Raw genomic sequence first — 13,188 nt, forward strand, 5'->3', positions numbered from 1 at the left:
GAGTTGTCTATATATATATATACAGCATTGGACAGTGTGGGAAAGCAAACTCAAAAAAACCATTTTTAGTTTGAAATATAACATATATATATTTCTAAGACCATGACTAGAAAGAAAGTGAAACTTGCATATATCAGCAATGATTCTGCAAGAAAAGCAACATTCAAGAAAAGAAAGAAGGGTTTGGTGAAGAAGGTGGGCGAGTTGAGCACACTCTGCGATGTTGATGCCTGTGCTATCATTTACAGTCCTTATGATACTCAACCGGAGCTATTCCCTTCCCCTTTGGGTGTTCAACGAGTGCTTTCGAAATTCAAGAAGATGCCGGAGATGGAGCAGAGCAAGAAGATGGTGAACCAAGAGAGTTTCCTGAGGCAAAGGATTGCCAAAGCTAATGAGCAATTGAAGAAACAGAGGAAGGACAACAGAGAGAAGGAAATGACAAGGGTCATGTTTCAGAGCCTTACTGGGAAAGGGCTTCAGGGTTTGAACATGATGGATTTGAATGATCTTGGATGGCTGATAGACCAGAACTTGAAGGACATAAACAAAAGGATTGAGTCCCACAAGGCCGAGGCTTCGTCTCAGAAACATGATGTGGCAGCACCAGGGATGAGTTCAGCCGCGGATGGGATGGCGAGGAGTGGAGAGAATGGTTCGCAGGCCATGGCTGAGAAGCCTGCTTTTGAAGTGAATGTGGAAACCATGCAGAGACAGCAATGGTTCATGGACTTAATGAACCCACAAGAAGGTCTTGGTTTTGGTGGGGATGAGATGATTCTGCCATTTGGAGATCACAACCACAATGCCATTTGGTCTAATCCTTTTTTCCCTTGAATGATTAAAGAGTGTTCAAAGTGGTTTGTTTGTGAATGTCTTCTGATGGTTTAGCCTAAAAAATTTGATCTCTTTCTTAATTCATACCCCTAATGTATGACGACAGAGTCAGATTCTATGCTAATAAGCTTACTTATGATCTTTCTTTTTTGATTTCCACACAGGCCATTGTACTTATTCATGTACTCAAAATCTTTCATATATATATATATATATATATATAATATGTTTATGTCATAATATATTAGAAAGAATTTGGACTTATGCAGACAAAATCTGTTAACTTTCATTGGCAATTTGAGATATCAATAGTGATTCATTATTTCGATGAATCATTTTTTCGAATAGAAGAAAATTATGTAAACATTTACTCGAAATCTCACTTATCATGTTCTATTGTGGAAGAACCATGATATATTTTATCCATGCATAATATCATGAAAAATGGATACAAATTTTTGGCTGTTACTTAATATCGGTAATAGATCTGAAAAAAGTATCTAAAAATATCAAATTAGCAAAGGACTCGAAAAACTTTCGAGTTATGAATTGGGAATAGAACCAATGGGGATGCTTGTTTAAAATTTCAAATCTGTTATTATATGTTTGCTCTCGTTTTTGTTGATTTTGATGTTGAAATGGTTTTTCTTTATCCATGGGCAATGAGTTTTGATGCATTGGGGGATCGGTATTTATAGATCATCAAATTTTAAAAGAGAAAGGAGAAACAAACAAAACAAAACCGTTGGACAGTTATTTGTAATTAGGTTTCAAAGATTTTCTTCTACATTAGGGAATTACATCAAGATGGAACATGTTTAAAAATTGATATATATATATATATATATATATATAATACATTTGAGGCAAACTTTAACCAATGGAGTCTGTGAGAAGATAAATGAAATCCTTTTAGTAAAACTGCTCTAGATTAGTAAGTCATATCAAACATTTTGGATACGCGTTTCTCAACATTATTTGTAAGTCAAGGATAGATATAATAAACCAATTCATAATAACATGAAGACTTTCATTCCTCTCATCCATAACCAATCCAAAAGACTAGTTCCTCCCAGTGTCATCGTGCGATTGCGCGGAAATTGAAACATCTAAGCATTCGCTCTAGCCATTTATTTTGTTATCATAAAACCTGACTTTCTAAGACAGCTGGAATATGCATACATGGTTAAAAAATAAAGATATTTTTATGATATGTCATCATTTTGTTGAGTTCATGAAATCTGATTCATATTTATGATAGCCACATCATAGCGAAAAATTTAATCAGTTACTAGTTAAACGGTTCTTATCTCGATTTATTCCTGATTGTAGTAATTTCCAAGGATTTTGTCTATAACTACAAATAAATAAAATGTGTATTAGATATAATTCCCATATCATGAAGCAGATCATTCACTTTAATTATCCTGAATGCAGATTATTTATGCCTACCCTTACTTTATTGTTGACAGACTTCCATCGCTATCGATGAAAAAAACAAAAGGCAAATATTTGTATGAGTTTTAGGAGTTGGTTAGATCGCTGTGGATTGCTTTTGGAGTCTCTTATTGAATGGATTGTTCTTCTAGCAAGATTTGAAGCCTCATTTGGTGGTCTACAAGTCTAATGAATAATTTTCCCTCATCCATATCATCTATTTTCAACATGATTCTCTCGCTGTAAAGTAGTCAAAGGAAATTAATTTAACATTATTGAGTTCTAGCCAACTTTTACAAGCTGCTAATTCACCTAGAGTGTTAAATCTTTTAGATTGAACCTTGGACTATGATTTTAATATATTTTATGTTAGAACCAAAGATCGCTTCATGTAAAAGCAAGGCTGAAAAAAATTTCGTCTACACGCCATAGAAATATGGTCCATCTTTGAATTCATAAGCTAAAATTTGAACGCAAGTTTGGTCAGGTCAACATAACATATCCACAGAATCCATTAATTTCTAAGATTCAGCTTTTCAGATTAGCTAGGAAGTTGATGGAGAATATTTATTTTGCATTTAAAAATTGATTCACAAACAAGTGGTTGATAACACAATCATTATAGAGCATATGTAGGGCAAATCTCTTCAAAAAATCAATGTACTGTGTGAGAAAATTGACTGTTTGCTTCCACTATAATAATTTATGCTGCGCTTATAAAGTGAATTTTTATTTATTTATGAAAGCATTGATAAACTTAGTTTAGAGCAATGTTGCAACTTTCGATCAAACAGTTGTTTATTAGAGAAATACATGAGATTCGGTTTATATGAAGCAGAACAATGGAAGTAGATAAGTTTCTCTATAGACAAGCAACCCGGTAGTTCTGAAATTCAAGTCATAAATAGTACTTTTATCAATTTCATTAAGGACCACAGATTGAATTAGTAGGAATATTTGCCGTTAGTTTTCTTGTTTTGTATTTATACTTCCATTATACCCACAAAAAAAAAAAAAAAAAAAAAGGGTGACCACAGATTGAGTTAAATTTTTTAAGAAATTTATGTTCATTAGGTGACAGGGTAAAATATTTTCCTCCCTAGATTTAGATTAAAGCAAGAATCAGAAATTGCTCCAACTGTGATCAACTTTTTTGATAAAATGTAAGGGATGGGTTTTTCAATCAAAACAAGGTCTCTAATAGGAAAAATGCAAGGCAAGAAATAAGAAAAGAATATATACAACAAAATATCAGCAAAAATAAATAAATAAATAAAGGGGTAGGGAAAAGCATATAGAAAGTGGGGAACTAAAAAAAATCTGAAGCGTTAAATCCAGTTGCCTAAGATGTCACAAGAGCCATCAAAAGGAACTCAGAGGATTCTTTAGAAAAAAAACGCAGAACTTTTTACTAATATAGATGGTCATTGTTCCTTACAGCTATGAAAAAAGGCATACAACACTTCCACTGTACTACTCTCTTTTAGCCTGGCAAAGCTAGTGACCTTTGTGATTTGTCCCCCTTCTGTTTTTATTTTCACTTTTCAATTTGATGATTTGAAGTCTGGAAGAAGTACTTCAGAAGCAAACACGGTAAGTGGAAGACAAGAAAATGAACCCAAAATACTCTCTAAGAAATGGCATATTCACCGTCTCAAGGACTAGGGGTATCATTAATCAGGTCCAGTAGAGCTTCGGTCAATTTTCCATGAAAAAAATTAATAAATAAAAACTATAAGCTTCTTCACCAGATAGTTCAAAAAGGTGCTCAATCAAAGCCTCTAGCTCTCAAACAACAAATTGTGGCTTAAGTTTGAGCATCTTGTATAGTTGTATTTTAACCAATTTGTTAAGCTGTTGATAAAAAATTAGTGGGAAAATGCAGGATAATTCATTTGAAGTTCAAAAAATTGACTGAAAACTAGAACCCAAGATTCAAATTAAAGCCAACTTCAGATTCTTTGCTAAGTAGTACTTAAAGCAAGACATATATTGCTTAGTGGTACTAATAGACATATATCACTATTCAGGAGACATCTGAACAACTGCAACCATTCCTTTTTTTTTTTTTTTTTGGGGGTCAATATTAGACATGATTCAATGCACAAGAGGGACAGATTTTTATGACGGGCAGAACAAAAAGTACAAAATTCCATGTTCCGGTTTTCGAATTAATTTAAGATGTTCTTGTTTTACCACTTTGAGTAGGTTGTATTAGTTTATAGTACTTCGTTATTATTATTTTGTTTTTTTATTCCTTTGGAAACATAGTCTGTGGAGTAGAGCTACATGGCTACAATGGCTGCATTTGCACGTGATGGGTTAGAATATTGTTGAAGTATTTATGGGTTAGAAATAAATTTAGGTAAACGACAATCCTAAAAGGAAGGAGTAAAAGGAGGAATTATTGGGGATTCGTACTTAGAAAAAAAAAGGAAAAGTTTGAGAACAAAGCCTGCGCTGGAGTACAATAAATGCGTGGGAAGTAACCACAACCCCTCTTCATAGAACCCTGTAAGATTCTGATATCATAAGCACTTTATTAGGCTCTCTGTATTGATTTTTCCTTCTAGTCAATAAACTGAAGTAACTTGAACCATGTAGCAGAAGAAAGCGAGGTGCTTTTTATCATTCTTTTCTCTTTGCAAAGTAAGAAAATGAGCTAACTAAAAGCTTCTTGAAGTTTCCAAATTAGCCACGAGATTTTACTGGCAGCTCTAAGAACCAAATTTCTCTGTATCAAATTTCCATACAAGCAAAAACCTGATATCATTGGTAACTAAATATATATATATAAATATATATATAATTTTTCTATAGTACATATAAGATATACATAGTAACGTGTGCATTTAACATCAGATAACATGTTGTTTATATTTTTATCCAACAATATATTGTTTAATATTAAATGCGCATTTTATAATACATATCTGGTATGTACTATGGCTGTTTATATATAGCAAACACGGGTCTCAATTTTGGACTTAAATGATCGCTATATAGCTTGAGATTAAGGTGAACAACATTGCTGAAAGCAATAGCAAGTGGAACCATATTAGCCAAAAGAAAAAAAACAAGCTAAGCTAACTTGTTGTGTAATCATCTATAGTGAAAACCAACAGTTTTGGCACCATTAATTAGCTGTGAGATTTTAAATTTCTTTATCAAATTTCCATACAAGCTAAAACCAGATATCATTGGTGAAGAGCAAGTCTCCATTTCGGACATTACCACCATATAGCTTGAGAAGAAGGTGAGCAACATTGATGAAAGCAATAACAAATAACAAGTGCAACCCTACACTAATAATCATCTGTTAGAGTTAGTGACCCGAATTCTTGTTGACCCGACCCGAAAAGCTCGCGGTGCGACCCATTTTGGTGAAACTAATTTTGGAGAAAAATTTGGGGCTCTGTGGTGGTACGGACCTGTTCAATTTTAGGGTTTCTTCTGTACTATATATATTTAGTTTTCGGCTGTAATTAGGGTTAGAAGGTATCGCGCAGTCAGGCTCACCTTTTGTACCAATCTTTCGATATTGGATTTGTTCTCCCTGCCCGTGGTTTTTCCAGTCAAGGGTTTCCACGTTAATTTTGTGTTTGTTCTTCGCTTTCTTTGTTTCCGTTGCTATTTGTTTTTCTCCCAATTCCGTAACATCATCCATAGTCAAACCAACAGTTTTGGCACCATGAATTTTACCCACTTTGTTAATTTTCATTTTTATCGTTTGGAAATAAGAAAATGAGCGTATAGTAGCTGATTGATGTTTCCGAATCAATTAGGTGCTTGAAACAATGAACTTTTTCATGAATTACCCACTAAGAGTTTTTCACTAGCAGCTCCCAAAACCAAAATTTCTGGATCAAATGTCCAAACAAGCAAAACCAGAGGGATCATTGTCGAATACATAGCAAAAAGGCAGGGCTCATTGTGGACTAAATCAACCACTATATTGTTATACAGTAATCATCATCTATAGTGGAAAGTACCAGTTTTGCTATCATGAAGTTTAGCCATTTATATTGAGGGAATTCAAATTGATGTGCTTTCTTAAATTATTGCTCAAGTCCAATTAGGATACTCAAAACCATTGAACAAAACAAATCTTTCATTAACTTTTTATTTATTGTAAATCACAAACCAAAGCAACAAACTATGAACAAATTACAAATATAGTGACAGAGACACCTAAACAAATACATAAAAGACATTTGCTTTTCTTTCCTCTTTCCCCATATCAGACATTACGAGCTGGGTTTACAGTAACAATATGGGGTTCAGAATCAGAGACAATGTTTCTATGTATCTTAGCAATGAATTCTTGAGCTTTCTTGTCAATAGCAGGATCAGCAACCCAGCGAACTCTGTCTTCATCACTAGGCCAAACCCTACTACCACCATCATCCATATCAGGGCGATCTCTTCCTTTCCCAGCTTTCCTGAACTTAAAGAAGCTGAACACAGAGAAAGTAGAAGACTTCTTCTGCCTGCTATTGCCTCCCATAGTAGCTATAGACTCTAAGCTTTAGAAAACAAAGAGAGAAAAAGAGAAGGAACTTTCAGAGATAGCTAGAAAGTTCAAATGTGGTGGATTGGTTTCCTAGCGGCAAAGGAGGTGTTTGGCTTATATAGAGGAGCTCGGGAGTAATTGATACTTGGATGAAAGAATCTGGAAGATACAAAAAGACATAAAAGACCAACATGAGCGGTGGAGGAGAAAATATTTATTATGAAAGCCGTGCACAGTAAGAAATGACACCAACGTTGGTTAAATAAATCATATAGCCCTAATAGGCTAAGCATATTTGCTGTGGTCCGCTGATTTTGGTCTTTGACCCTTTTGATTGGTTTCAAATTCTTTAGGGACTGTTCTATTGGGGATCCTTCCTTGCATTTTCTTCACCTTTCAAACAACTATTATTAGCACTTTCTTTTTCCTTGCCTAAGTAGCACTGCTTTTATATCACAGACCAAACAAAAATAAATAAAAAACCCCAACAAAAAACAAAAAGAGAAAAACAAAAACAAAAATTTCTAAACAATGACTGATTGGATGGACCTATTGTTCACTTTTGCTAATTTTAGCTGCCAAATAATTTGCCAACATGTTTAGCCAACACAGATCAATAGAATCAAAAAGTTTCTAGAATTTAATATGGTTTAGGTTTTGATATAGCTTACAATTTACGATGTAATTAATTCATTGATACTACTAATGATTTTGACCCAAAAAAACACATTTTTTCTTTATTTGAAACATGTCTAATTGACGATTTGTTGTTCGTGCATTGAACAAAGTATAATTAAAATGGAATTGGTATTTTTTTTTTAAATACTTTATTTTAATCTAATATAAGAAAGATATTAAGTTAATGAATTGGACTAGAAAAAATAACATATAATGAAGAAGGTGGTCAAAAAGTAATCTACTGGTTTCCTTTACGAATATTTTGGTTCATGAACTGTTAGGCAAAATGTTTAATGGGTTTTAAAAACAAATTGGTGTTTGGTTTTCCTTTTCTTTTCTCTTCCAGGGAACTTTCAGCTCAGTAAGTAGGTAGCCGCTACAATCTCTGGCCCAGATGCCACCAGTTTAACCCAATTCAGATTTCTAACCCTTGTTTGGTCATGATCTAAAAAAATACTTTTTTGCTTTCAAGAAACAATAAAAATCTCTAGAATATAAAAAGTTGTTCATACTATTCCGCAGTACCTCAAGATTTTGAAACAGCAAAGAAAGCTGTTTTCTCTTTTTTATTTATTTTTATATATATATATATAAATTTTATTAATTTCTAGCATTCCGCAAGCTGTCTAGCTTTTAGGTATCTCCAAATCCTTCCTACACTAAAAGGAACTAGAGAGTTTGGTTAGGCATAACAAAATATCTTTTACTCTAAAACATGAAAGTTTTATTCCTTTGTGTACCTTTGATCATACTTTTTTTTTTTTTTTCTTTCCCAAGTCATTAATTTATTATTTTCTTGCTGTAATCACATTGATTTCATTAGTCCAGTTCAATGTGGTTATTCTATTAGCAAAGAATCAAGCACTGATATATTAAAACGGAAAAAGAATTTTTGGGTAATCAATGTGGACCTGCAGTTTCTTTTTCTTTAATTAGTTGGTGGATAATCATAGGTTAATTCACGTTTAAGCAATGCCTAGAATTCTATGAAACAATGAGTTTGGCATATTAGTGGTTATTATCTAATTAAGTAAGTTAGGCTAGCTGGATATGTATGAAAATAAATATATATTAAAACAAATATAATTAAAAGTGAGTGCTTATCAGCTTGGAAATCTTGTATTTCAATTCTCAGAAAAGCACTCTTCATGATACATGATATATGTAAGTAGAAGATTGTGATCTAGCCTTGTACTTTTTAAGATTTCTTTTTTTTCAATCGAGTATTTTAAACCAAGAATATGTATATATATATATATATATCCTCTTATATATTGCCCAGCTACCCCCACTAAAAGATGGCCCAATTGATAGAAGTTGCATTGTAAATATCTAAAAGTTACTTTTAGCTGCAATCAATGCAAAGATCTCAATTCAATTTGTTTAGAAATTTATAGTTTTCCCAAGGAATAGATCACACCGGTTATGTAGCTATCTACTTAAAGTTTCAATAGTTGAGGAATCTACTACAGGAAATATGATTTGATACCCTTAACCTTTTAATATTAGCAATAAAAATTTGAGCCTGCTATTTTGTTGCTATTATGTAAAAAATAATAATAATGATGATAATTCGCTGAAAGAGAAAAACAAGGGTTTGTAAAAGTGCATAATCACATCCACATAATGTAAAGGAATCTGATTTTTGGAACCAGTAATTGAACAGCTTTTGTAATTATATGAATTAAAGCTCCATCGTTAAGAGTGAATTTAAATTTTCTATAAATTTGAAAGACTCAAAAGATCATATTCTCTGAAAAAGTTCATACAATAACAAAACACTCTAATTCCTTTATTATTATTATTATTATTATTACTGTTCTTACTGCTACTGCTACTATTATTACTGCTGCTACTATTATTATTATTATTATTATTATTATTATTATTATTATAGTAATAAATGTGGATTTTTTTGGTGCTTTTTTCATATAAGTTCAAGGACTGAAAGGAGTGTGTCCAATCCATTGAATAGGATCAAAAATAAATTCTAGGATAAAGTGAAATGACCAAAATTATTTAATTCTGTATATAGTAACAAGTTATGAATTAATTGTATTAAATCCAAAAATTCCAACCACACAAAAAAAAAAAAAAAAAAAAGTTAAACCAAAAATTATTTAAAAAAAATTTGGGTTTACTGTAGAGTTGGACTGAAACACAGCCCAAGTTTGATCCAAGCCCAAATATAGAGATGACCCAGATGATTGACTGTAGCACCCTTGTTCGTCAAAACGCCGGAAATCAGAAAACGGAGCGAATTGTTGTCGATCCAAAGCAAACTGGGTCCTCTCTTTGCTGAAATTGAAAAAAAAAAAAAAAATTCCAAACTTTTTTTTTATGTTTTGAAGGTAATTCTCTTTCTAAACTTAGTCACTTGCCTTAATATTTTGATCTGCTATTTAATTATTGATTACCCAGAATCAAACTCTCAGTTTACTCGATTATAATGGTTGTTTTAGATCTCTTATTATTCTAGGTCTCTATCTATTTGGGATTAAAGTTCCACTTTTTATGTGAAATTATATATTTTTAAATGGTTTTATCTTGTGGGTCTTGACAAAAAGTTCGAAAAAAGATTAATTTGGAGGGATATGTTTTGGCTCCTTGGATGGTGGTAGCGTGTTTTCGTTTTTGGTTTTGATACAATTGTGTGTATTTTTCATGTTTGTTTGCCTCGAAAGTCTTTTCTCTGATGGGTCGTGGGTCAACTTAGAAACTCATTTCAAAATTTGTTAGAAAACGTTTGCCGTAGCACTTTGTTGACAAGCTGGAAACTATTTTTGCCGATATATAATCAATGGGTTCTGATATCTTGTACTTTTAAATTGCCTGCTTGAGTACTTGTATTGAGTTGAGGTGAAAAATAGGATCAATATTCGAGTTTTAGTACCTTTTTAGACCTGATGGGAATGAAGTTTGGTTATGCTTTTATGGGTTTTAATTGAGCCTAGGTAATTTGTTTATGAGGAGGTTATTCATTCTAGAAAATAAGACTATACAAAGGGGGAGATTGAGAAATTGTTTTCTTCTTGTTTTGTCACCTGTATTAATACTTCTGGTTTCAAATTCTGATTCTATTTGGTTGTGATTTAGCAATGGACCATCATTGGTACAATGGTAGACAAGAAACAAGCAACCGTGACAAGCGGCAACAAGTGATGGAACAGGTAACCAATAGCTTTACTGAATCCATACATTTATTTGGGAGATATAATATCATATGATTTTGTCTTGAAAGTGGCTTTTGTTTGGCGATTCGAAGGAAAATTATTTATAGATAATAGTTTATTGTTGAAATCATGTATAAATCTTCTTCTAAGATGCTTGTCTATGCAATAGCTATAATATGTGTCTACTTCTGTGCCAAGATTTTTCGAATACACAACAAAATTTGCGATTCCTAACCTGTTAAGGTGTGTTACAGGCATATCAGGAGTCACTTATTGAAGATTTGGCTGAGGAATTCCGCTTGCCAATTAACCACAGGCCAACAGAAAATGTTGATCTGGATAATGTGGATCAAGCATCATTAGATACACAGTTGACTTCGTCTAACATTGGGTATAGGCTTCTACAAAAAATGGGTTGGAAAGGGAAAGGTCTTGGGAAGGATGAGCAAGGTACTTTTTTGATGAAGTAGCAGTGATTATACTGTGGTTGCATATACTTGAATTTTTATTTTTCTGTTTTTTTTGCCACCTTGAATTTATTGAACACCTTTTATCTGTTCTTTACTGCTAATCTTGTGAATAATTTATCATCTCCTTCTAATTCCTTCATGTTTTATATCCCCTGTTCTACTTTCTTTATTTTCTCTATCCCAGATGGTCTTAAGTTTGAATGACTGTTCTATTGTTCCTGTTATTCCTCTTCATTGCTTATCATTGATCTTCACTTTTGCATAATTTTCCCAACTGAAATATTTAGTTCTCTCTAAATTTCTTTCACCCAAATTCTTGAGCTTGATAGCAGTCACATTTATTCTAAAAAAGTTCTTCTTCCAGAATAATATTTGAATCTTGAAATGCCTATCTTGTATGTATTGGATTTTTGCTTATGACTGTTGTTTGTACAGGAATTACTGAACCTATAAAATCTGGGATTAGAGATGCGAAATTAGGGATTGGAAAACAAGAAGAAGATGACTATTTTACTGCAGAAGAAAATATCCAACGTAGAAAGCTTGATGTTGAGGTAGAAGAGACTGAAGAACATGCAAAGAAACGGGAGGTATGCTTTTGACATTAGTTGCCGCAAGCATTTTAATTGTAAAATAAAAAATAAAAAATAAAAAGACAAATATCGAGTTGATGCATTACTTTTTCCTGGAACCCAAATATCATAGCAGAAGGCAGCATATATATATGTCTGTCTTTCGGGAATGGTATATCATAGGGGTCCATCAACTTTGGAAGATCTTGAGAATTTCCTGCAGTTTTTATTACCTGGTGGCTTCTACTGCCTGCTTCGTGCACATTATGAAAATCCAGGTCTTAGCAGAACGTGAGCAGAAAATTCAAACTGAGGTGAAAGAAATACGCAAGGTGTTTTATTGTGATCTCTGCAACAAACAATACAAATTGGCAATGGAATTCGAAGCTCACCTTAGCTCATATGATCACAACCACAGAAAGGTAAGTGACCATGTTTGACCAACAATTCCTTGTTTCCCTGTTGGTATATTAATTTGGTGTCAATTGCAACTCCCTTTTAATCTTGCTTGCAGCGTTTTAAAGAAATGAGAGAAATGCATGGTACAAGCAGTCGGGATGATCGTCAAAAACGAGAGCAGCAACGTCAAGAAAGGGAGATGGCCAAGTTTGCTCAGATGTATCCAATTCTTACACCCTGGCTCTTTTCTCTTCTTCTTATATATATATATATAAATAATCTTATTTCCTTGTCTTCTTGTTTTTGTGTTCCTTAATGTCATTTAGGGCGGATGCCCACAAGCAGCAGCAGCAGCTACAACAGCAGCAAGAAGAATCTGGGTCTGCTCAACTTTCGAGTGAAGTGAAAAGTACTTCTTTACTCACAGATCAGGAACAAAGGAAGGCTTTGAAATTTGGGTTTTCTTCTAAAGGTGGCACTTCTAAGGTATAAGTTCAAGGATCTTAATATTCTCTATAACTCTAATAGTTTTGCCAATGAGTTTTATGTCCATAAAATATTATTTTCCTTGCCAAACAGAAATCATCTGGTGCTACTACAAAGAAGCCAAAAGTAGCCGTTGCCTCTGTTTTCAACGATGATAGTGATGAAGAAAAATGAGGCCTATTGTTGATAATTGGGCATGACCACTGTGTATTCTATCAGCAGCTCCAATTGGCTTCTGGGTTAGCATTTATGTTGTACAACTTAAACTGTACGTGCAGTAGTTTTTTACACTTTGTAACAGAAAAAGAGTCTGAACATCTATTGATAGGTTTTGCTATACATCCACGCAGAATAATCGAATATTTTACAGACTACATATACTGTTTTGAAAGTTTGATTTTTATGATGAATGCTTAATTTTTTCACAATTCTTGTTATCCTCTCGGTTTTTGTTGGTTTCATAACCTGGATGATAGTGAACCCCATGCAGCATCCAAGGGGCGTCTTGAAAATTTTATAGAATTTAATATTTGCCTTGCCTGTTCATTGGCGTGCCATCGCCATATATTTGTCCAGATTTTGAATTTCTATTTGAAAAATATTTTAAAATTAACTGAAGAGGT

At 33.2% G+C, this 13,188-nt stretch overlaps 2 protein-coding genes across 4 annotated transcripts; both read left to right on the top strand.

The window, feature by feature from the left end:
* The first annotated feature begins 27 nt into the window (after positions 1 to 27).
* Positions 28 to 1,029, top strand: LOC107411686 (agamous-like MADS-box protein AGL80). The gene has a single exon (XM_016019321.4). It carries the CDS (start codon positions 103 to 105, stop codon positions 835 to 837), a length of 735 nt encoding a protein of 244 aa, XP_015874807.1. The 5' UTR covers positions 28 to 102; the 3' UTR covers positions 838 to 1,029.
* An 8,643-nt stretch (positions 1,030 to 9,672) lies between these two features.
* LOC107411674 (uncharacterized) lies at positions 9,673 to 13,002 on the top strand. Of its 3 annotated transcripts, none has more exons than XM_016019301.4 (8): positions 9,673 to 9,816; positions 10,562 to 10,635; positions 10,893 to 11,088; positions 11,544 to 11,698; positions 11,959 to 12,102; positions 12,195 to 12,298; positions 12,406 to 12,565; positions 12,659 to 13,002. In XM_016019301.4, exons 2-8 carry the CDS (start codon positions 10,564 to 10,566, stop codon positions 12,737 to 12,739), a joined length of 912 nt encoding a protein of 303 aa, XP_015874787.2. In that variant the 5' UTR covers positions 9,673 to 9,816; positions 10,562 to 10,563; the 3' UTR covers positions 12,740 to 13,002. The 3 variants fall into 3 exon arrangements, with proteins under 3 accessions (XP_015874787.2, XP_024927028.2, XP_048324114.1); XM_025071260.3 differs by lacking the exon at positions 9,673 to 9,816 and adding an exon at positions 9,926 to 10,489 and having other exon boundaries at positions 10,555 to 10,635; XM_048468157.2 differs by lacking the exon at positions 9,673 to 9,816 and having other exon boundaries at positions 9,926 to 10,635.
* The last annotated feature ends 186 nt before the right edge of the window (positions 13,003 to 13,188 follow it).

The sequence above is a fragment of the Ziziphus jujuba genome, chromosome 10 (assembly GCF_031755915.1).
Source record: "Ziziphus jujuba cultivar Dongzao chromosome 10, ASM3175591v1".
Classification (NCBI taxonomy): domain Eukaryota; kingdom Viridiplantae; phylum Streptophyta; class Magnoliopsida; order Rosales; family Rhamnaceae; genus Ziziphus; species Ziziphus jujuba.